The sequence below is a fragment of the Schistocerca americana genome, chromosome 1, assembly GCF_021461395.2.
Source record: "Schistocerca americana isolate TAMUIC-IGC-003095 chromosome 1, iqSchAmer2.1, whole genome shotgun sequence".
In the NCBI taxonomy this organism is placed as follows: Eukaryota; Metazoa; Arthropoda; class Insecta; order Orthoptera; family Acrididae; genus Schistocerca; species Schistocerca americana.
Window position 1 is genome coordinate 365,745,560 of NC_060119.1, and position 26,273 is coordinate 365,771,832.

Sequence of the window (26,273 nt, forward strand, 5' to 3'; positions counted from 1 at the left end):
TGTAGTTTGCTTCAGTGTGTATCTAGGTACATAGGTAGGTTCGTGTGAGTTTCTATTTTCGTGTATAGGTAGATTCGTGTGCGTATCTACAGGGTGAAAAGTATTTAAACCGACAAACTCTGGGAGGTTGTAGGGGACATCAAACAAATATTTTTCCCTAATGTCAATTTTTGCTATGAGGAGTATTTAAACCGGTAGAGGAAGATTTCTCTGGCGGCAAATTAATTAAACCAACAAACACTTTCCCATTTTTTTATGACCAAGAGACAACATATTAACACAACCCAATTTGAATTACAGCAGATTTTCAAAAATGCCTCCATTGGCATGTAAACGAAGTTCACACCGTCGGATCATGTTCTGTCTGACACGGGCAAAAACCCCAGGAGTAGCTTGAATTGTTCCTGCTGCAGCTGCTACTATCCGGGCTACCAGATCCTCTTTTGATGCAACAGGAGTTGTGTAAACAAGGTTGCGCATCTCTACCCATACAGAAAAGTCCAGAGGGGACATATCTGGCGATCGAGCAGGCCATGGTACAGGACCACCTCTGCCAATCCACGTTTTTGGGAACCGTCGGTCCAGGAATCGACGCACACGATGACTGAAATGTGCTGGCGCTCCGCCATGTTGGAACCACATGCGTTGTCTTGTAGGGAGCGGGACGTCTTCCAGCAAGTCGGGAAACGCTCTGGCGAGAAAATTGTAATAGTACCTGCCATTTAATGGCCTAGGTAGCAGATACAGCCCAATTATACAGTCCCCAACAACACTGACTCACACATTAACGAAGAACCGCACTTGTTGTTGATCAATCCGCTGTGCGGCTCGTCCGCTGTGATGCGCTACGTAGTACGCACCAACCGCATCAGTGTACTCACTCCAGGTGTATCGCTCCATTAGTAAACAGAGACAACGCACTACTACACTGGTGGACAGCAGTTGCCTACAACTGAAGAGCGTAATACGCCCTCTAATAACTAAAGATCGTAACACGGCCTCTAACAACTGAAGAGCGTAATACAGCCTCCACCGATTTAAATAATCCTCATAGGAAAAATGACAATATGGAAAAATATTTGTTTTGATGTCCCCTACAACCTCCCAGAGTTTTTCGGTTTAAATAATTTTCACCCTGTATTTTTCTTTTAGGCAGTAGTCCTCTAGAGTTTCTGGCACATGAAGGAAATAACAGAACTATTACTGTCACACGCGTCCCCGAGCAGTTTATGAAGTTTTCCATAACGATCTGTGTCATTAAGATCAGCGCAATATCACGACAGGCGGTTGCGTTTCTCCAGCAATTTGTCGAACTCCAAGAAATAGTTTCAGTATTAAAGGAGATTTAGGTGTCCCCTGATAAGCTAGTAAGATCCTGTAATTCTTCAGGGTTTTCCGCCGAGGCGTAGTCATGTTGATTAATCGGGTTTCTGCTGGTTATTCGCGTCTTTCCTGCACAACGTAGGCGTAAATACCGGACTCGTTCCACACTGGAATCAGTCTCAGGGAACACTTGAAGAAGACTGCGAGTCAAGCAGTTGAAATACCGTGCTGGAAAGTCGCGAATAACCGGCAGAAATCCTATTAATCAACTTAGTAAGATACTACTCATTATTTTCAGCTAAAATTAAAGTTTCGGAAACCACCTGTTCGTGTTTATTTCTTGTGCTTCTGCACATCTGAAGTCTTCTGTTTCGTTCTTCTATTAGCAGAGACCGCTGAAACGCTGTACATTGAGTACTCAATGTTTGTAGTTTGCTACAGTTATTCTCCACGAAATTACTTACCTGACAAATCATTGCTTCCAATCCGAACGTTGACAATGACTTCAATGGTTCTTCGTAAGGCTCCTCATATACTGTGGTAGTATTCTCCATCGACTGCAATATATCAAATGTGTATCTCGTCGTGAGGGCAACTGTGACGAATGTTTGTACCATTATGGCAATGTAAACCCTGTATCGACCCGTGATATATTCTTCTGCCACTGAGCCTAAGATCTCAGTCCGCTGTACATAACACAGTCTACTGTCTGTTATGTCTTCACACCATGAGACACTTGGTAAAGTTTACATTTTACCTGGGAAGTTGGGTAACAGTGGTTTCGGATCCTCTCTACTTTACCCAAATTGTCAAACCTACTTAATGGCATCTGTTTGCCTTTTACATTTATCCCTCTTTCACTTCTTTCATTTACTGTTTGATTTTTAAATTACATAACAACGCCGAATATTTTCACTTCTTTATATCTTTTAAATAGGAACACGTATTTCTAGTTTCTTTACTTTTACTACTCCAGCTAGATTTTATAGGTTCTTAAGATCAGATGTCTTTCTCTGTATTTCATCCCTCTTTCACAAAAAGCATGAGCATCGTATTCCACCTTATGTGATGAAAAGCGTCTTCCAAGTCGAAAATTTCATCGAGGTGTGCCGTTTTTCTTTGATTCTCAAATATATATATTACCAAATGCAAATCAAAATTACTTCTTTGGTCTGTTACTGGGGTCGAATAGGTGTTCATCCAATGCATTTTCAAGTTTTCTTTCTATTCATCGTCACACATTTATAGTGGGTAATTTACAAGTACGTTATATTAGATGGCACTCCTCTGGTTCCATCACTTAGCCACTCAACCTTCTTCTGTACCGTGATGATAATTACTCTATCGAATTTTAGCGAGATGTTCCATGCTTTACAGACATTGAAAATCAAGCCCTAGCGCGGATTGGACTAGGATGAGGAAGGAAATCGACCGTGACCTTGTCAAAGAAACTGTTCTAGTGTCCGGTTTAATCAGTTTAGAAAAACCCAAATTTCGAAAGTGGGTCGGCATATGGTTGCGAACAAGTCCTAATTCAGCACACAGCCTATCAGCAGCGTTTATCCCACCGGGCACTCCTCTGCTCATTGGGTAATTTTATGCTAAACTTAGTGTAAGTTTCCAAATCCATATAAGCTGTAATACTATTCATAATTAAATGTGTAAAAAAACTAGCCGATTAGACCCATTGCGGTGGTTTGTTATCAAATCCTTTATAGCCACTTACCTTGCATCTAACCATGGGCGGTGCAGTGTTATGGTGGTAATACGTGCGCACATGACAAACCGTAAAAACACACTAGCCCTGCCGGCCGCGGTGGTCTAGCGGTTCTAGGCGCTCAGTCCGGAACCGCGGGACTGCTACGGTCGCAGGTTCGAATCCTGCCTCGGGCATGGATGTGTGTGATGTCCTTAGGTTAGTTAGGTTTAAGTAGTTTTAAGTTCTAGGGGACTGATGACCACAGATGTTAAGTCCCATAGTGCTCAGAGCCATTTGAACCACAATAGCCCTGCTGTCATAACATCAAAGGTATCCGCCATTTTTCATTTATACTTTTGCTTATGGTTTTTAGTTATCATGAAAACAGAAGAACCTCTCAGAAAGGCTAAAAAGAGTTAGAGACAAATTCTAGCTTGCTGTAAAATGTTCAGTGAAGTTCAAGAATTGAATAGGACCATTACTGAAATGCTGTTATCGAAAATAAGATGACGCACCTACGTCCAGCCATTCTCAATAATTTCTTAAAATTTTAGGGCTGTACCAGCAGGGAAGATCGAAATCATACGCTGCTACTCATAGCTATTTCTGGAAAAAAAAGTCTTGAAATATTGCGTTACATGTAACACAACCTTTCTGTTATTCTGTAAACAAGAGTGTCTAAAGTTATCTCCATACTCTTCCCCAAAAAGTAGTACATTCCTATTTGACATGAAATAAAAATAATTTTTGAATAATTTTTGAGAATTTATCTCGTGGAGCAAAGTGGTCTGACAAAAAGTAATTTAAAAGGGACACAAATAGTCTCGACCGCAAAAACATTTATTTTAATGTTAACTGGTTTCGGTCAGTTATTGACCATCCTCAGACCCTCATACCATGATGGTAGGCGGTGGCAGTGAATGGAGTGGGTGTTGTAGCAGTTGATGTTCGAGGAGCTAAAACACCCGCTCCATTAACTGTCACCGTTTACCATCATGGTATGAGGGTCTGAGAATGGTAAAAAACTGACCGAAACAGGTTACCATCAAAATAAATGTTTTTGCGGTCGAGATTGTTTGCGTCCATTTTTGAAGTATTTTTGAATAGTTTCAGACAGGGTACTAGTGTGACGAAGAAAACAAATATACTTTCTTGTAAGGCGAAAAAAAACAACTACAGTTAACATATTTGAAATTGTATTGGTCAGAAAACAGCAAACAGCAAAATAAAACTGCACTGTACGTCAAATGGTGAAGTTCTAACAAGTAAAGTTCTGTACTGTTACATAAAACAATTAAATATGCAACACCTACGATGATGTTGTTAGAGAAATAATAATTTAGATTTTGAAAAGTATTTACTTTTAACCTTATTTCTTATTTTCTAGCTTGAAAGTGATGAGCACAGAAGAACTTTTGTGAAATCTGTGAAAGACCTTCTTAAGCAATACCACTTTGACGGTATTGACATAGCATGGGAATTCCCTATGAACAAGGAAAAGAAAGAAAGAAGCACGCTTGGTAAGTACAGTAACGATACATAACTGCTTGTCTAAAAAAATTAGATGGATCTAATACATACAGACCTCAAATGTTGTAGTAAGTACACACAATTTCATTGGCGTTTATGTTACACAGTATAGCGTATATTTAAACAAATATAATACTTGCTAGATAATATCAGTCTTGCTGCTCTGACGGAAAAAAATCACAAAATCAAGAGGAAGATGTGCTACATAAACGAAAGTTGGTAGGCGTGTTTCTACATCTGAAACACGATGTCTGTTCAAATTTCGCGCCAGTCGAGTGAGAGCGATGCTAGTAGCGTCACTGTGAGGATGCACATCAGGTTTGCTTTAAACGTGCGCTGTAACGGTCGTGAGCGTTGGTTACCTTTGAGACAGGACGTGGTGAGTTGATGTTAGACAAGAATGCCTTTAAGGTGACAAAAGAAGCCATTATCAACACCTCACTGAGTTTGAACGAGGTCGTATAATGGGTACATGAGAAGCTGGACGTTGCTTCTGCGATACTGCAGAAAGACTTGGCAGGAATGTAGCCACTGTACATGATTGCCGGCAATCGTGGTCATGAAAATGTACGATTGCAAGAAGACCGGGCTCCGGCCGGCCATGTGGCACTATCGAGAGGGAAGACCATCGTGCTCGAGGTATAGCTCTAGCGCAACGTATTGCATATGCAGCAGCCTTTTGAACAGTAGTTGGCACCACAATGAGACAACAGTGTACATTCCACTGACCCTAAACCACCACCATTTGCGACTTCAGAGGTGGCAAGCGAGAGCTCATTGTAGAGCAGTGTGTGATGAACTCTGGTTCTACTTCAGTGCCAGTGATGGTTGTGTTTTAGTTAGAAGGAGGCCAGTTGGGGGCCTGCAAACAACCTGCTAGACACACTAGACCTACAGCTGCAGATACGGAATGGGATGTGTTTTCGTATAACAGTAGGAGCACTCTAGTGGTTATCCCACGCACCCTGACTAGAAAATTGTATGTCAACTTGGTGATTGAACTTGTTGTGCTGCCACTTATGAAGAGCATTCCAGGGGGAGTTTTTCAGTAGGGTAACGCTCGCCCACATATTGCTGATGTAACCCGGCATGCCCTACACATTGTCGACATGCCTTGGCCTGCTCGTCCAGCAGATCTGTTTCCAATCGGGCACATATGGGACATCGTTGGGCGACAACTCCAGCGTCATCCACAAACAGCATTGACCGTCCCTGTGTTGACTGACCAAGTGCAGAAGGCATGGAACTCCATCAGACGAACTGACAGTCGGCACCTACACAACACAATGCATCTGGCATTCAACATTCTGGCGGTTATGCCGGTTATCAAGGGGGGTAGGACGTCAAACGGGCCGACTTGGAGCAGGAGAGGCACCTCAGGACATTTTTAATTTCCACTGTCTATACTTTTACGAGTAAAGTCATAAAACTTTGTCAGCATGACCAGGAAGGATTCAGGATTGACACTCGCAGCAGCGGAAGTTCAAAAACACAACAAAATATTTTTTTTTACATGTGAAATTTCACCATTTTTTCACTTACTATTGGCTGCATTTGTTGCTATAGGTAGACTTTTGTTCATAAGTAAGAGAGACTGTTCGAAGAATTTTGCACAGCATACAAACCATACTTACAGGTGTACGATACTCTAGAAATTGTTTAATTTATGAAAAAATTAATGTGCTGTTACATTTTAAACTTTATGTTTAGAAAAAAATCAAATTTTGTAGTTAATTATCTCAATTTTTACCACAGTTTTTAATAGATTTGGAAAATTCTAGAGTTTCATACACCTGTAAGTATGGTTTGTATGCTGTGCAAAATTCATCAAAGAATCTCTCTTACGTGTGAAGAAAAACGTACCTGTAGCAACAAATGCACCCAAGAGTAAGTGAAAAAATGATGAAATTTCATATCTAAAAAAAATTATTTTGTAATGTTTTTGCACTTCCACTGCTTTGAGTGTGAATCCTGAATCCTTCCTGGTCATGCTGACAAAGTTTTATGAATTTATTTGTAAAAGTATAGACAGTAGAAAATAAAATGTCATGTGGTGCCTCTCCTGCTCCAAGTCGGCCCGTCTGACGTCCTACCCCCCTTAATGTTCCAGCATTTCACATTTGCAATGGCTTAACTCGTGCTTACATTAAATTGTGATCTTGCAATGTAGAACACTTAAACCTAGACAAATGGATTCCCGAAATTTTGTTACCATATATTTTTCATTTTTTGTGTAGCGATTTTTTTTCGTCAGTGTATATGACACGCTCACATGTTAGCACTACATTATTTGAGGATAATGCTGCCCATTCAGTCATATACACCTCTTAGCTATTAGCTTGCAAAGGGAAGTAGCTATGCCCGGTTTAGTTTCATCCTTAAGAGTTATTTATAATGTGCTTAATCTTATTCAGGATCCATCTGGCACGGCTTCAAGAAAGTAATCGGCCTCGCACATAGCCACAAAGATGAGAAGGCAGACGAACATCGCAGAGAGTTCTCATCTTTGATTCAGGAACTGAAAACATCTTTGAAAACTGAAAATGCACTGCTGACCCTGAGCGTGATACCTTACATCAATCATACTGTGAGTATAAAACATTTCCCTGTGTACTGAATACTGATGTCAAATATTTTGCTGCCTGCAAACGCTGTTTACAAATAATCGAATCCTATTCTGTTCAAATGGCAAAATTGTTCACTGCTGGCTTAATTTAAATGAAATGAAATTTTATTTATTTCATTTGAATTTGCATTACTGGACGGCTTGGGATATGATGTCATATTAAAATCAAACGTATGCACACATTCACGAACCATTGCGTGGATTAACTGGACAATCACTTTATTCGACAAAGATGCTGTTATCTCTTCGTCTCCGAATCTGGTAACACAGCTGACGGCTTGAAATTGCGCTGCACACGTCAGGTTTTTTATTCTAAGCACATCATGAACATGCTCAAGATTGTGCACATATCTGCATTTGAGAACGGACTCACACCTAAGTCTATGCAAGTAGGAATAAAGTAAACAGAAATATTTACTCCATTCACTAACAACCAGCGTGGAATATTTTATCATTTAAACAAATTGTTGTGGATGTGTACCCATTCGGAACCAATATAAATCAAGTTTCATCCACGAAAGCGGTGAACGAAGGTAATTTGGTATGTACTCTATTGCCTTACACCACTGATTTCAGTTCGTAGATTAAACTATTGCTTAGGAAAAAAGATAAAAATATCGAAGACTAATGGTCGAAGTCATGGGAGAGAGGTGTAAGATTTATATTATCACATATAAATCACATTTTTAACTATCTCTGAACATTGCCTCGTTACTCGTCAGCCCATCCAAATGCTATTTCGATAAACGTTAATTATTAAATATCATTTAGGCAGCGTCTAGACCAATCAACGAAAATCACTGCACAGTGCATAATGTCTTATGTCTTTAATTACTAAAATCTAGTCCATCTCCTCCTACCCCCTCTCCCTGTCAATCCGCTCCTACCCTCTGTTCTTTCATCTGCTCCTCCCCTTCTTTATATGCATCGCCTCAGTCCCCCTTTAAGTCCACCTACTCTCCCACCCTCGAAGTCAATATCCTTTTTATCCCGCTAAGGTAATATCCTTCTCCCCTCTCATTGTCTATCTCCTGATCCTCCCTCTCCGCTGTGCGTATCCTTCATCCCCTCTCTCCGTCCATTTCATCCTCGTCCCCTTCTCTGAAATTTCCTCCTCCCCCTCTCTGTCCATTTCCTTCTCATGCACACCCGTCTCCACATCCTCCTTCCCGTTCTCCCTCTACTTCCTCCACCTCCTCGTATTCCCTCTCCATCAACAAGTTATCACTCCCACCCCAACAGCAGACTTGTGGTTCTTACCTTCACAGCATTCTTTTCAGATAGTAAGTAATGTGTGTGCCAAGTTTCGGTGAAATGGATGCAGACGTTTAGGAGGAGTTTTTTCCCGCGGCCTTGCTTGAGTACGTACATGTTATAACACCCCCACTCCTGTACTACACATCGTTTGTAATTACCCGTGTTCCCAAGGATTCCTACAATATGGAATAAGGAACTGATCCGAGGTAAAATTCCTTCTAGTAACATAGCGGGTATTATAGCCGATTTGTCATGAACCAACTAATGATGATAGAAAGTCGCGGCTAACTGAAATATTATCCAAAAGTCTATTAGAAATTTCAGTAGTTAGTTGGTCTCATCTCCTGTTCGTTATCTTGCACAGTGAATTGAAACATACTTATGGTCGCCAGCTCGCTGCAGGAACTACTCTAACGACAATACTACTACCACTACTACTACTAATGACAATAGGAGCGTAACTCAGTTCGATTCTTATTAGCATACAACTTACTCAGCTTCTCGCAATACATTCACACAGCTATGAAATGGAAATGCTACATGTAAAGGAAGGTTTCTTTTCAGGCTGTTAAACAAAACGTTGCACCCGTGGTGTAGGGTTAGCGTCTTTGATTACTTAATCAAGACTTCCTCTGTCCTGGGTTCTAAACCCGCCACCACTTGAATTTTGATAAATAATCATCATTTGCGGCTGAAGACTTCCGACATAAGAAGTCACCCTTACTCTATCAACGGCCTTGTCAAAGAGGGCGGAGGAGCGGGCAGTACTTCAGGGGTGGGAAACTGCCACTAAACGCGGAAGAATCAGCAATGATCAACGTCATCAGGATGCAGATGGCAATAGAAACCACTGCATTAAAGACTCATAGCGTGTATCCATAGGATATGTAACCTGTAATTGAAAAAGTGTCATGATTATCTGTCCATTGGCACAAGATTCCGGAATAGTCCCCCATTCAGATCTCCGAGAGGGGACTGCCGAAGGGAAGGTGTCCATGAGAAAAAGATTGAATAACCCAACGAAAGGATAACGTTCTACGAGTTGGGAAGTGGAACGTCAGAAACTTGAACGTGGTAGGGAAACTAGAAAATCTGAAAAGGGAAATGTAAAGGCTCAGTCTAGATATAGTAGGGTTCAGTGAAGTGTAGTGAAAAGAAGACAAGGATTTCTGGTCAGATGAGTATAGGGTAATATCAAAAGCAGCAGAAAATGGTATAACGGGAGTAGGATTCGTTATGAATTGAATGGTAGGGCAGAGAGAGTGTTACTGTGAACAGTTCAAATGGTTCAAAAGGCTCTCAGAACTATGGGACTTAACATCCGAGTTCATCAGTCCCCTAGATCTTAGAACTACTTAAACCTAACTAACCTAAGGACATCACACACATCCATGCCCGAGGCAGGATTCAAAACTGCGACCGTAGCGGTCGCGCGGTTCCAGACTGAATCGCATAGAACCGCTGGGCCACAGCGACCGGCACAGTTCAATGACAGGGTTGTTCTTATCACAATCGACAGCAAACCAACACCGACAACGACATTATAGATATACATACCGACGCCGCAAGCTGAAGATGAGGAGACAAAGAAATTTTATGAAGATATTGAAAGGGTAAAAGAGTACGTAAAGGGAAATGAAAATCTAATAGTCATGGGGGACTAGAATGCAGTGGTAGGGGAAGCATAGAAGGAAAGGTTACAGGAGAACATGGGCTTGGGACAAGTAATGAGACGGGAGAAAGACTAACTGAATTCTAAAATAAATTTCAGCTAGTATTTGAGAATACTCTGCTCAAGAATCACAAGAGGAGGTGGAATACTTGGAAACAGTCGGATGATACGGGAAGATTTCAGTTAGATTACGTCACGGCAGACAGGGATTCCGCAATCAGATCGAGACGTGATATTTCTGGAATTAAGGAAAACGTAGAAGGGATGACCCATCAATTTAACTTTCTTTTCACACAACCTGTTGATTTAACCATATGTAATCATAAATTTGTTTTCTTTACAAAATTAACAAATTTGTGAAATGAATAAGCTTTGCAAAATAAATCAAAATAAGAACAACACGACAATAATTACAAGGCGACCGGACCTGCAGTCCGCCCGTTTTCTGGTGAAACAGCGATGTTTACTACCGCGCTTCACACATTCTGTCTCATTAACTGCCCTTCTGCAACACACGAAAACCAAAAGCAATTAGATGACAAGAGTGGTTCAATTATTGAAAGAGATTTCATAATTTTTTTAAAAAAATTGGAAACTGATGTCGAAAGGTTCGGGGTTAAGATGCGCACCTGTGCTTAAAGGTTAAACAGATTAGGAAACCGTTCTGACAATGATACGGATCGCTTCAAAGCAAGCAACCTCTTAATTTCAATCAACAACCAAGGTGTGACTGGATCCCAACCCATCCCTTTTGAATCTTATTCTGACTAAAGTCCTAGTGACAGTTGGCTGTTAATATTTCCAAAGTTAAACAGCTTGTCAGTTATGAAGGTATTTGCAAGAGCTATTGAAAGACTTTCTTTATCTTCTCCTATTTCCTGACATGTGTGAACTGCAGATGACATAATCACATGAATCAGTCCCCATATGAAATGGTAAAGACAGATTTAGATGGTGAAGAATTTGATTATTAGTAAGTTCTGGTTTCAATCTGTCAAACGCAGCTTGACATTTTTCTGTGCATAGATATGAACTATTCTTTTTCAGCAGATTACATAAATCTGTTTCATTAAAGGCTTGCTCATTTACATATGTATGGCAGAAATTACATAGAACCAAAAACGATTTTAACTGTTTTCTAGTCTTTGGAGGCTGACACTCCCTGATTGCTTCCAGTTTCCTAGGATCTTCTGTTATTCCAGTTGTCGTAATAATATGGCCTAAAAACTCCAACTCCTTTTTTTATAAATTCACACTTCTTTATTTTCAAAGTCATTCCACCTCTTTTTAACGCTCAAAAAATCTCATCTAACAATTCACAATATTCTTCCTATGATGATGTCACTATGAAAAAGTCGTCCACAATTATGGTTATCCTGCAACTCAGTTCTTTCCCTAATATATCATCCAAAACTTGGATAAACACTGACACAGACGTGTTCAATCCAAAAGAGATCACTTTGTAATAACAACATTTTCCTGCAAAGAGAAATAAAGGCAGCTTCTGGTTCAAGAGCAATTTGCCAACATCCCTCAGTCAGATCGAGACTCGTCATATATATTACCATATGGAATTTCTGTAGCATATCATCAAGACTTTCTGGCCTATCACTTACGCGTTTCTCTACTTTACTGAGATACGAGCATTTGTCATTATCCTCACTCCACAATCTTTTTTGTTGACTGGATCTACAGGATTGTTATACTGACCCCTAGATCTTCCTATTATACCCGATTCCTTCAGACGATTTACTTCTTTTTGTACTGCTTCTTTCCTACCTAGTGGTGTCTGGTAAACTGGCCCAAAGAATGGTTCACGAGGTACCATTTCCATTTTATATTCAAGGCCATGGACTGAACCAAGCTTATCTGAAAACAATTGTTTGTTGCTTACCAAATATTGTTCAACTCATTCTTCTGTTCCAATGATACCTTTGGTATTCTTTCTAATCAGGCTCTTAAATCATGCTCACATGGGTTCACTCTGTTCACATTTCTAACGCAATAACACTCAGCTCCTTCACTTAAACCTACACATTGGTAGTGTAACAATTCTCAGATTTACATCCTCTCTCATATCAGTTTCTTCTATTTTATTGTCCTCTACTGAACAAACCATTACTTCCCTATAACAGTCAACAATTTCTTTATGTTTCATCATTCAGTACACACCCACAATTACCTCAGTATACAACTGAGGAACCACTACAAAGTCATATTGAGACACTGTACCAAATTCTACAAGACTTGAGCTTCAATTGGTTTGCTGCAACTACCCATTGCACCTATTATTTTCACTCTCATAACTGGAATTTCTGCTATTTATGATTTTCCTTTTATATGCCCATAAAATGACTGACCCAAAGCACTAATTTCATTGCCACTATCAACTATCACTTGTATTTCTATATGGTATACTTTCACTGGGATCATTATTTGTTCACACCGTCGTACTTCATTACTTTTATCTCTCCGCAATAAATATTGTTCAATTTCTAAAGCCGGCCGGTGTGGCCGTGCGGTTAAAGGCGCTTCAGTCTGGAACCGCGTGACCGCTACGGTCTCAGGTTCGAATCCTGCCTCGGGCATGGATGTGTGTGATGTCCTTAGGTTAGTTAGGCTTAATTAGTTCTAAGTTCTAGGCGACTGATGACCTCAGAAGTTAAGTCGCATAGTGCTCAGAGCCATTTGAACCAACTGAAATTCCTCCTGCTTTAGCATTTTATCCGGAGGCTCTTTCTTCCTTTTCATACAGAAAGTGCTTCATTTCTATACTATTTATCGTATCACCAAGAACAATCTCTCCATCACTTTCATCTGAACGTATTACATCGGCTGTAACTTCATATACATTAAAATCTTCGGTTTCAGTTATTAATCTTCCACAATCATCTATAGATTGCCCCATAGTACAGTTTCTATCTGTCCTTTCTAATCTTTTTTTTTTTTTTTACTATGGGACTTAACATCTATGGTCATCAGTCCCCTAGAACTTAGAACTACTTAAACCTAACTAACCTAAGGACAGCACACAACACCCAGCCATCACGAGGCAGAGAAAATCCCTGACCCCGCCGGGAATCGAACCCGGGAACCCGGGCGTGGGAAGCGAGAACGCTACCGCACGACCACGAGATGCGGGCCTTTCTAATCTGCTGACATCATTCGGTTCAGTTATGGCATCAACAAAATCGTTCTCGTATACCCCAAACTCTTCACACTTCTCACAAAAACTAAAAATTTCATCTGCTTTACTCATTATATATTCATTATTCATTTTCTTATTAAGTACACTTTCATTTCTCTTCCTCTTAGTTTCATCATTATTCCCTATAAAATCTATTTTATTTCCCTTTTTCCGTTATTCTAAGCCCTCATTCAGTTTCGACTTCATTTACTGAGATACTTTACATATTTGCAGCCGAACACTGGGCTAGAACCAATGTGGCAGCGCTATTCATGCACGCGCGAGCATTCACTCCGACAACACTCGTAGTTTCACGAGCGTCTACTTCTGACTCACCTTGTACCTGAAACAAGGCATTAGGGTTCTGTTGTTCGGGCCAGCTAGCCTCTACGCGACCGTGACTGTGCCTAAACATGTTTTCTTATTCGCTTTCAGTTACATTGTCATAGTTATGGTTGCAGCAAAACTGCTTTCTTTCCCGTTGGTGCCAGGGCCTATCCGCAGAAGTACACCATTATACTGATGCGAATCGTCGTTTCTCTCATAGCTATTTTCACGAGATTTGTAATTATGACCTCCCCTTGCTGGACCAAAACCTCTTCCGCCTCTTCTCCCTCTACCTATCTGAACTGATCTCACATTGTAGTCAATCGTGTTACCATTTTGACGATTATGATTGCCATTATCGTTATTGTGGTTTCTCTTCTGGTAGCGTTGTTTTTATAATTGTTTCAGTTTGGGTGGTTGTTAGCATTATTGTGGTACCGATTTTCATCATCACGGTACAGCACATCTAAGTCTCCCACTTTCTTTTAAAACGAGATTTTATCACAGTCTCCAGTAACGTACCCTCGGACGTTTCATGGTGATTTGGCTCACAATATGCCCAGCATTCGTTTTTCACACATTTGACATTTGACAGTTTTCTATACAGGTCCTCGCAGTTGATTTTCATACTCGAAATCCTAACAGCAAAAGTAAACTCTGTTATCACTTCCTCTTGCTTACTTACTGACAAATATTCTTTTTCAAACTTTTAAAAAAATTCGTCTAGCATTCCGCAACCTCTCAAAATGTGAACTGCTCAAATATCTTTCATCTCCACTCAATCTTGTTCTAACAATTCTCAGGCGGTTTTCCTAGGGAAATTCTTTCCGTATCAATGATGTATACTTATCCATGAACACGACCAGATGGCTTCTGCCTTTTTGCATCAAACTTGACACGATCTTCCTATCACTTGGCCTACAGTAAGACTTATGGTACTCTCTATGGTTTTAACACATTCCTGAATTTTGCTTGTTTCTGTGTTCATCACAGTTACAGCTCCTTGTAATTGCGATTCCGATTCTTTTTTAACCCCATCTCCCCAACTGTTTCCTCATGCCAAGAATTTACTGACTGCTTTGCCTCTGATCTGACTGTTCCTATCTTTAGACCAACATCTGTTTGGACACATCATTAATCTTCTTTATCTTTGTAACTACATTTCGATTTATCTGAGACACAATATACTTGTTATTCTCTTCTATAACCCGCTCAATTCCTGTTGTACACTTAACTTCGTATTCTTTATTTCATTGGTAAACAAATTTTTCAGGGTTTCCGTTTCATCTCTAAATTTCTTATCTATTTTATTTTTCAAAGACTGAATAGACGTGTCAGATTTACTATTCAAAGACTGATTAGAATTTCTGAACCCAGTTCTCAAATTATTTAAGTCAGTGCTCAAAGATTGATTTGAATTCTTCGTGTAAGTGCTCAAAGACTGATAGGATGTGTCAGTTTTACTGTTCAATGCAGTTAAACTAGAGATCACCGATTTAAGCATTTCTATTACCGTATCCATATGGTCTGTACCCAATATGATTTCCTGTCCCAATACTTATTTCATTTCTGTTACCCTTTCGTCCAAACGACTTTAGTATCCCGCGTTATCTGCATCTACATTTTCCAGACTATCATCAAAAATTTCATGCTTTATTACTACGCTGTTTATAGCTTCCATTTCCTCAGTACTCTTTGCTTCACTTTTGATGTCTAATTGATTGTCAAACATCTCTATATTCAGAATGTGATTTTGTGTTTCTAATTACGCCTGCGTTGTCGAATGCGACCTTCTTTACTATTGCTTACTGAAATTTATGTTACTACTACAAATTTCAAAATGGGCTTTTATCAAGTTCGGAACTGTAGTAAACAATTTAAGATGTCCTGTCACAGTCGCCATGTATAACACCCCACTCCCGTACTACACTTTGTTTGTAGTGACATGTGTTCCTAAGGGTCTCTACAGAATGGAATAAGGTATCAGATCCGAAGTGAAATTATCCCATAGTAACGTAGCGGGAGTTACAACCAATTCGTCATTAACTCATGTTTCTACTAATGATGAAAAAACGAAGTCTCAGTTAACTGAAATATTATTCAATGGTCGAGCTGAAATTTCAGCAGTTAGTTGTTCTGATTTCCTGTTCATTAATATGCACAGATATTTGAAGTAAACTTATGGTCGCAGGTCGCTGCACTAACTACTCTAGTACACTGAAATACTGAAATAATGACAACAGCAGCGTAACTCAGCTCGATATTTTATCAGCATACGACATACTCAACTTCTCACATACCTCCACAAACCTACCAACAAACTGTCGGATTCCTGATACGCAGAATCAGTCATGTGTTCCGTTCCAAAGACGGATAAACATGCTATTAAGCAGGTGGTCGTAATGTTTTGGCTCATCAGTTTATTGTTGGTAAAGTCGCACATGGTATACCACACTAGTGTAATGAGAAAAGAGGAACATGAAATGAGACATGAGGGAGAATCATCAAAAATGACGATCCTGATTGTCCCACAATCTAGAACTGTGCAGCCACTCTAGGCGAATGATTCAAAGACAAGGAAAATTAGCGCATTATCCATATAATTCGTTCTGAGCAATGTGTAGCTCCTTGCTCAAGTTACAACGACATATCACAAAGACCCCATTTGGATCATGTTTTGCGAGGTAAAATTCTCGGACGCCTTGAGCTTGATTGTAAACAGACCACAGCACCAGTGGCATTGAACGTAGCAAAAAGCCCCTTTCAAGGCTTTGGCGACTTTCCTGGGAACCAGGGAATGTTCGTCGTAGACCAGTACAAGGTCAACCTTCAGAAAAACCGCGCAACATGACCGATATTTTAAATGTACTATGATATCCAGTGGTGACTGGCAAGACGTCTAGATGGCTCAGGAGGAACGTCTCCCAACAAATTCTGTACTACCGGATCCTCGAGCTAGTTATTGTGTGTCAGACATCTGATGGTCTTTGACCTGCATATGACAAGAGAGACACTGTCCCAGTTGTTATGGAGTCAACAACAACGAGATTGAGTGGGAGAAATGCGCTTTTCAAAGATGAATTCCGCTTCAGAGCGTAAAAACATTTTACCCGTACGTTTGATTGAAGAAGTGTAGTAGTCAAAACGATCATAGTGGCACCGTGATCAGGGACCATGTTGATGGCCGTGAGATCAAGGTGAGGAGAGGTACCAATTTGGATGGCCGTACAGTACTTCGGTCTTTCTTTGTGTTCAGGGGAGAAATTTTTATGGTCGGAGACACCGATGAGCTACTGCAAACATTTGTGCGATTTTTCAGCGGTAGACGTGTTCCACACATCACCTATGGCCGATGATGGCAGTCCGCATTTTTCTTGGTGGAGAGAAGGGGGGGGGGGAAGGTAAGTTACTCGCATGAACATGTTATCCCTATCGACAGGCCAGCGAAACTATAGTTCCGACAACTATGGAGCTTGTATGTGATACACTCGGAAGTAAAATTTCAGCTCACCAGAAGTCTTGAAGGACTCTTACAGATCTGCACATATTATTAGAAAGCCACTCCACTGTGTGTGACGGAGTGTACTTCGGGTGCCACAATGATTTAAGCACTTTCTTGTTCCAGTCGAAACTGATGCGCGGGTAGAACGGTTATCGGCACATTTCCCTACGAGCTCGAATTTTCCTGATTTTTCCCTGAGTGATTATTTTGCGGGAATGCTTGGGAACAAGTAATATTATGCTGCCTGACTTTCCTTGGACACGGACGTGTAACATTAAACCTCTCCGTGATTTTGATCACATCTATTGTAGCGTCTAGCTCTGGAGAAGTATCAGCATTCCATGATGCTTCCGCTGTTTCTAAAGAAACCCGTGACGAAACGTGGTTCTCTTCTTTGGATAATCTCATATTCCCTAATTCATCTATGAAACCTGAATTCTAAGGGCCCAAACTGACGAGCTGTACTTCAGTATTGGTCGACGAGTCTTCTGCAAGCCACTTCTTTCGTGGATAAGTTCCATTTCTATAGGATTTTTACGCACCGTTTTATCTCCTGAGCACGGGGATCGACTACCTTTGAAGCGCTCACATAACAAACCACTTTACTGCCGAACTTGTACGGGGATATAACGACATCCCCTGTTCACTGTTAGAGAAGAAAAGTGTTTCTTGTTTTCCAGAACTACCGAGCGGGGTAGCGCAATAGTTAGTACACTTGACTCGCATTCGGGAGGACGACGCTTAAAACCCACGTCCGGGCATCCTGATTTAGGTTTACCGTGATTTCCCTAAATCGCTTAAGGCAAATGCCGGGATGGTGCCTTCGAAAAGGCACGGCCGCTTTCCTTCTCCATCCTCCCCTAATCTAATCCGAGTTTGTGCTCTGTCTCTTAAAATGTCGTTGTCGACGGGGTGTTAAACACTAATCTCCTCCTCTTCCTTTTTTCAGAACTTTCGTAAATTCATGTTTTAAATATTTTTGTGTACGCAGTATGTTCTGTTTACATTCTGCCTTATTGGGTAACCTTTTAACCATGCTATTCAAAAATTATACTACCGTGTCTCGCTTATGCTTAGCTTTCTACACTAGTTTAGCTTTAGATGACAAGAACTGGAGCATTTATTTCGATTACTGCTGCACTTCTACGAGTCATATGAAATGAGCGTCTGTAATTTGTTGCAGCTGTACTACGACTGCTCAGCCCTGTCGCCGCACGTGGACCACCTGCACCTGTTGGCCTACGACTACCACACTCCCCAGCGGACTCCCAACACAGCCGATTACCCAGCGCCACTGTACGTTGCGGGAAAGCGAGACCCCGACCTCACGGCCGACGGCAACGTGAGGTGGTTCCTCGAGAGGGGCTTCCCTTGTACGTACATTCGTTTAGGGAGCGGCAGACTATAGGCTCTAAGTTCTTACGTTCTCATTTCGTTAACGTGTGTGTGCGCGTGTGTGTGTGTGTGTGTGTGTGTGTGTGTGTGTGTGTATCAAAGGACATGATGATAAATCCTGCCACAATATGTTCTGTGTGTTTGAAGATTTGCGCGGCGTATTACAACTTGAAATATTCCAGGTTTACAGCCGCCTCAGCTCGTAAGATGTCTGCAATATTTCGAGACGAAGGACCTTTACCTCGTCATACGCAGGAGCAGGAGATAAAGGAGGAAACTAATACATTCTTCAGGAAGAGTAATTTAGGGGAGACCTCTGAATTTCAAAAACAGAATCATGTATTTAAAAAAAAATCTTCAAACTATCATGTACATACATCTACATGACTACCCTGTAGCTCACACTTAAGTGGCTGACAGAGGGTTCATCGAATCACCTTCACTCTGTTTCCTTACTGTTCACTCTCCGTGGAAGCTCTGATTTCTCTTATTTTATTACAATGGTCTTTTCTCCATACGTAGGTGCGTGTCAATAGAATTCGGAGGAGAACGTTGGAGACTGAAACTACAGAAAGCCTTTGTTTTAATGATTGCCACTCCAACTCGCGTGCCATGTCTGTGACCCTCTCTCCCCCGTTTCGCGATGAGACAAAACGAGCTGCCCCTCTTTGAACTTTTTCGATGTCCTCCGTCCACCCTATCTGGTAAGGATCCCATAGCGCACAGCAGTACTCTAGTAGAGAACGAACAATAGTGCAGGCAGTCTCTTTAGTAGACCTGCTGCATCTTTTAAGTGTTGTGCCAATAAAACGCAGTCTTTGCTTTGCCTTCCCCACGACGTTATTTACGTATTGTTCCATTTTAAGTTGTTCGTATCTGTAATTCCTAGATATTTAGTTGTACTGACAGTCTTAAGATTTTTGTGATTTATCGAACAACAGAAATTTAACAGATTCCCTTTAGTACTCATGTGAATGACTTCACGCTTTTCATTATTTAGAGTCAATTGCCACTTTTCGTACCACACAGATGTTTCGTCTAAATCATTTTGCAGTTGGTTTTGATCTTCTGATAACTTTACTAGACGGTAAGTGACAGCACCAACTGTATTATAGAAGTTTACTTTTCCTACTAGACATTTTTCGAACTTGCGTCCATTTTTCTAAGATCCTCGTGGATCTGCATACATATACTCGTAGCGACTTCATATTGTAAAATAATCCGAGTTCTATTATCATACTGTAACGTAATAATTGACGTTAAAAAAATAATGTATATTTCTGAAACGTGATGGTTCATAACGATATTACACAGAATTGAACGATATTGTAAATGATGCTTGCGATTATTCTGATGCTGAATGTCGTGTGTGTATTATTGGCGTTAATGGGCGCCCAACGGCGAGGTTATCCGCGTCCGTACGAAAATTAATAGGAACGAGTATAGTTAAAACATCTAAAATGTCATAAAGCAAGTTACAGTTAAATCTGACACAATTACACTGCTGTTGCGACGTATTACCCACGCAATCACACTATTTCCCACCTTTTAAGAAGCGTAAAACTGGTCAGATGTTCTAAAACTAGCAACTGAAATGAAATGTCGTGTAGTGAGGCCCTCCCGGCCGGTAGAACCGATCGCCTAGTGCACGTCTTTTGAGGTGACGCCACTTCGGTGACTTGCGCGTCTAGGAGGATGAAATGATTATGATAATGATGATGATGACACAAACGCCCAGTCCCTGAGCGGAGAAAATCCCCAACCCAGCAAGGAATCGAACCCGGGCCCCCCGCGTTACAAGCAGGCACACTGCCCACAGCTACGGTGGCGAACAAACTAGCAATTAAAACATATGCAAGACAAGAGGAAAACCAAAATAATGACACCGCATTATATGACTGCCTGATCACTTATAGAAATATGGATGAGCCAGCCACCCTGATTTGTTAAAAACTCCTAAAAAATTTAGAACAAGTAGGACATCTCCTAAAAACTTAAAAGTCGTACCACATCAACTACTTACAGTGATAACTATGTAAAAATGTAATATCGCTGATCCACCGTCATCCAAGTTGTCAAGAGAGACAATAAGGCACAAAACCGGACTAATCCATATGTAAACATTACATATAACATTACGTGTACAACGAACATCCAAATAATGTCTAAATACAAATTCCAACAAAGACAGCGTATGGCAGCACCGATATTACAAGTAAGGAAAAAACACTAGCCGAATGTGTAATACCGTTATGATCATAGTTACAGTTTACAGCATCAAGCATATTGCCTATAAATGTATTTACACAGCACCTGACGACGGGAGTATTGTGAAATGAGCTTACTTAATGTGATGTAGACAATAAAACTCATAGTGTAACTAGATCACATGTGATCAAAAGTATCGACCGAGCGAGGTGGCGCAGTGGTTAGGCACTGGACTCGCATTCGGGAGGACGACGGTTCAATCCCGCGTCCGGCCATCCTGATTTAGGTTTTCCGTGATTTCCCTAACTCGCTCCAGGCAAATGCCGGGATGGTTCCTTTCAAAGGGCACGGCCGACTTCCTTCCCCATCCTTCCCTAATCTGATGAGACCGATGACCTCGCTGTCTGGTCTCCTTCCCCCAACAAACCAACCAACCAACCAAAAGTATCGAGACCTGGCTGAAAATGACTTACAAGTTTGTGGCGCACTCCATCGGCAATGCTGGAATTCAGTATGGTGTTGGCCCACCCTTAGCCTTGATGACAGCTTCCACTCTCGCAGGCATACGTTCAAGCAGGTGGTGGAAGGTTTCTTGTGGAATGGCAGCCCATTCTTCACGGAGTGCTGCACTGAGGAGAGATATCGATGTCGGTCGGTGAGGCCTGGCACGAAGTCGGCGTTCCAAAACATCCCAAAGGTGTTCCATAGGATTCAGGTTAGGACTCTGTCCAGGACACTCCATTGCAGGGATGTTACTGTCTTTGTAACCACTCTGCCCCAGGCCGTGCATTATGAACAGGTGCTTGATCGTGTTGAGAGGTGCAATCGCCATCCCCGAATTGCTCTTCAACAATGGGAAACAAGAAGGTACTTAAAACATCAATGTAATGTTGTGCTGTGATTGTGCCACGCAAAACAACATAGGGTGCAATACCCCCTTCATGAAAAACACGACCGCCTCTGAATTTTACCGTTGGCAGTACACACTCTGGCACCGTACCCACACCCTGCCATCGGATCGCCACATTGTGTATCGTGATTCGTCACTCCACACAACGTTTTGCCACTGTTCAATCGTCCAATGTTTACGCTCCTTATACCAAGCTAGGCGTCGTTTGGCATTTACCGGCGTGATGTGTGGCTTAAGAGCAGCCGTTCGAACATGAACAGGGGATGTTTAGGAATGTGGAAATCTCGCTTACAAACGTATGAGACAAGTTACACCCAATCACGTGACCACGTTGGATGTCCGTGAGTTCCGCGGAGCACCCCATTCTCCTCTCTCACGATGTCTTATGACTACTGAGGTTGCTCATATGGAGTACCTGGCAGTAGGTGGCAGCACAATGCACCTAATATCAAAAAACGTATGTCTTTGGGGGTGTCCGGCTACTTTTGATCAGATAGAGTATTTCATTATCTAATCATATAATTACAAGATATATTTTGCACGCTAGGGCCATCAGGAACAAAAATACCTACCACATTCGTTTTACTGTCATTTAAAATAGAGGGCAAATCTGTCTGTAAACGAACTTTTGTCTGAATATGCAACACAGTCTAAAGAAATTTGGTGCACTCTTATCTGTATGCCATAAGCACTTCACATTGGAAGCTATGCATCAGAGCACACCATCTACATCCCGCAATCAGTTGACGAGTTTCTGTGCCTTTCGCCATTCACGATGCGCAGCTTAAAATGCCACTGTGAGAAATGATCCTTTGCGAGGTACCTATCTCCAAATATACATGCAGCTGCCTTGCCAATGTTCACTCGGAAGATTACTGAGATGGACCTGGATTCAGTGACAGCAGCAGTCCCTGTTGAGTTTGAAAGCTATTACTGTCGATAAGGCGGGACACTTGTTACCAGTTCCTTTCAGTTAGTGTCTTTTGACGGACCTTGTTGTTAGGCCATATTACGTGGCTGCGAATGGTGCATCATTCCTTGTAGACACGTTCAAAGACTGCGCTGATCGACCAGTAAATCGAGCAACTATGTCATGGGCCAGTCCAGACACGGTAGCTTCTACCTGTTATTCTGTCACTATGTCGACCAATGTTACGACCATCTCATACGATTAAGATTCATTGTAAGTTTTCTACGTATCACAGTTCACTGCTGACTAGAAAGTTACAGGGACTGCCAAACCAATCACAAGGTGTGAGGTCCGGTGCGAGTTGCATGACCGCTTCAAGCACTAACTGCGAATTTTCTCAAATGGAAGACCGCCTCTTCCCTGTATGCATCAGTTAAGACAGTAGTCTCCAATACACTCTGGAGACATCTGTGGTAACTAATAGACACTTTGAGGTTAAGTTCCAGCAGAGTGCCTCTCTAGTGTGGGACTTGCGGTGAGGCTCTGGTTTTAGACTGTGATATCAGACGTTGACAGGGCTCCTACTTGGCTTCCACAGTCAACATTCAGAGAACACTACAAGGGAAACAGATCCAGAGCTATCACCAAAAACATGCAAAGCTTTCTCGAGGGAAACAATCTAGCAGTCGTCAGAAACCGCTTGGAAACCTCATATGAGGCAGCAAGTAAGCTTAGAGTGAAGCCCGCCCGGCTAGCCGCGCTGTCTAACGCGCTGCTTCCTGAGCGGGAAGGCGTGCCGGTCCCTGGAACGAATCTGCACGGTTTTCCATCTGCCTCCGCAAAAGGTGGCTGGTTCCCCTTATTCCGCCTCAGTTCTACAATGTCGGCAATTGCTACGCAAACACTGTCTCCATGTACACGTACTCCATAATTACTCTACCACACAAACATTTGGGGTTACACTCGTCTGCTATTAGACTTTCCCAGGACGGTGGGGTGGGGGCTCCATTTGGGGCGAAACTGCACAAGAACCCTGGGTTTGGTGTGGGGCGGCGGTGGGGTGGGTGGACTGCTGTGGCCTGTTGTGGGGTTGTGGACCACTGAGGGCTATGCTGGGACAAAGCCTCTACGCTGTTTCTAGGTCCCCAGTTCAATACACAAGCTTACAGTGAATCTTACTCTGGGCCAGACAGGATTTATTTTGATGATTCCATACATCAGATTAGCATATACCTATCACTTGACTGCCATGACTTATGTCAGTAGAGGGAAGTCATATAATCACCACCTAGACCACATACAGCATACCAAAGTACCCAGTATGCTCCTTTAACAGGGTCACTAAAATTTTGTCCTGTGAGATAACGTGCTTTTCGCTTGATCCCACATAAACACCTCAATACATACACAAACGAGGGTTGGAACTTAAATAGTGGCAACTATTTATTCACAACCGACACAAACGAGTTACATGTTGCCAGCGATGTGGAAGACGTAGTATACCATAAGCAGAGCCTGTTCTGTTGATGGTGCGTGGTCTAAAGTTATGGTGATTCTCATGTACGACTGTGATGGTGTTATCATAACACATCACGTTCCTCCACAGCAGACCGTCAATGCACAGTATTACTGTTCGTTTTTAGAGAAACACATGCGACCAGCTTTGCGAAAGAAGCGGCAACACTTTCTGTGCAACCCAACCATCATTTTGCACAACAATGCTCGGGCACATACAGCACAAGCAGTGGCTGCTCTGTTTGGTGATGGGACTGGGAAGTACTGTACCATCCATCATACTTCCCAGACTTAGCCCTTGTGATTTTGATTTGATTCCGAAGATGAAGGAACCACTTCGTGGCATTCGCTTCAGAACTGTTCCAGATGAAATGGCAAACAATCGAACCATGAAACTTCCTGGCAGATTAAAACTGTGTGCCGGACCGAGACTCGAACTCGGGACCTTTGCCTTTCGCGGGCAAGTGCTCTACCAACTGAGCTACCCAAGCACGACTCACGACCCGTCCTCACAGCTTTACTTCTGCCAGTATCTCGTCTCCTACCTTCCACACTTTACAGAAGCTCTCCTGCGAACCCTGCAGAACTAGCACTCCTGAAAGAAAGGAGTTCGCAAGAGAGCTTCTGTAAAGTTTGGAAGGTAGGAGACGAGATACTGGCAGAAGTAAAGCTGTGAGGACGGGGCGTGGGCCGTACTTGGGTAGCTCAGTTGGTAGAGCACTTGCCCGCGAAAGGCAAAGGTCCCGAGTTCGAGTCTCGGTCCGGCACATAGTTTTAATCTGCCAGGAAGTTTCATATCAGCGCACACTCCGCTGCAGATTGAAAATCTCATTCTGGAATCGAACCATGTTGCAAAAGTCCCTAAAATGCTTAAATGGTGCAGGTAACTGTTCTGTTTCTCAAGATGAGAAAAGAAAACAGGAACTGCTGATTTCATGGTCTGTCTTCTCTTTACAGCCAGGAAGATTGTCCTCGGCATTCCGACCTTTGCTCGCACGTGGAAACTGGACGATGACAGCAGAGTGTCGGGAGTTCCACCAATCGAGGCAGACGGAGCTGGTGACACGGACAACATCGCCAACACCGCCGGCATAATGGCGTTCCAGACGGTGTGCATGCTGCTGCCGAACGCAGGCAACGCCGGCTACAAGACGACGCTGAGCCGCGTGACAGACCCCACCGACCGTCTGGGCTCCTACGGCTTTCGGCTGCCCTCTGGGGAGGTAACTGGCCTGTGGGTCGGCTACGAGGACCCAGACGTTGCCCAGTACAAGGCAGCCTACGCCAAGATCAAGAGCCTGGGCGGCATCGCCTTCTCCGACCTGTCTCTCGATGACTACCACGGCATATGCACTGGTGACAAGTACCCCATTGTGCGAGCTGGAACACTGAAACTACGTTACAAGTAATTCAAAAATAATCTGTATGTTGATATTTATCATTTGATAGCTGTCTAACTACAATTGAATCAAACAATTTGTTGTGCCACATGTGTGTAGCCTTCATTATATGAAAGGTATTATTACATTTTTGCATATTTTGTTTTACATACTGAATATTGCATGATGTCTGGACAGCAAAAGTTATAGATGTTAATCTGTACAGTATTTATATATAGTTTATAGTCACATAATAAAATATCCTCATTAAAAGTAATTTATATAGTTACATTTTTTGGTATATTAATTTATTTATTCACTAATTCACTCATTGTCTTCTGTAGATACCATACAAGCCAATTTCAGATATGGGTCCAATGTTCAGTTCTGGGGAGCTGTCTACTGACCTATACTTTGGAGGCAGCAATTACGAGCCAATCACAGGCCTGTGAGGGACATGTCACATGTTTGTGAGTCCTGTTGAGTGCTGGACAAAGCATTCTTCTTTCTGCTTTTGGCATCCTGCATTCAGTTGCTGTTCCTTCTCTTTCCTGCATGCGGTTGTTTTTTAGACGACACTTTTTTCTGCTTATTTGTGATATTTGAATTGAAGTTAGGCTTTACACTATGAGAAGTATGGTGAGACTATGGCATGCATTTAATGCCTTTACATGTGCCTACACTTATCGTCCAATGTAACTGCCATTGTTCAGTGACGTACATCAAGCTCTGTGCTCAGGGTACAGGTTTGGTTTTTCACTCGTCCATTCATACAGTAGGCATATTTGCTTCATCACAGTCCTGGTCTGACTGCCACCCCGTCCCACAATGCA

At 42.0% G+C, this 26,273-nt stretch overlaps 1 protein-coding gene across 2 annotated transcripts in view; it reads left to right on the forward strand.

Moving 5' to 3' along the window:
* The window catches only part of LOC124600337 (chitinase-like protein EN03), a 198,815-nt gene extending 173,084 nt beyond the window's left edge, over positions 1-25,731 (forward strand). For both annotated transcript variants that reach the window (XM_047136153.1, XM_047136155.1), the window contains 4 exons: positions 4,410-4,542; positions 6,967-7,139; positions 18,307-18,496; positions 25,019-25,731. In XM_047136153.1, coding sequence (XP_046992109.1) covers positions 4,410-4,542; positions 6,967-7,139; positions 18,307-18,496; positions 25,019-25,470 — 948 coding nt within the window. In that variant the 3' untranslated portion in view covers positions 25,471-25,731. The remainder of the gene's footprint in view (positions 1-4,409; positions 4,543-6,966; positions 7,140-18,306; positions 18,497-25,018) is intronic.
* Positions 25,732-26,273: the final 542 nt, after the last annotated feature.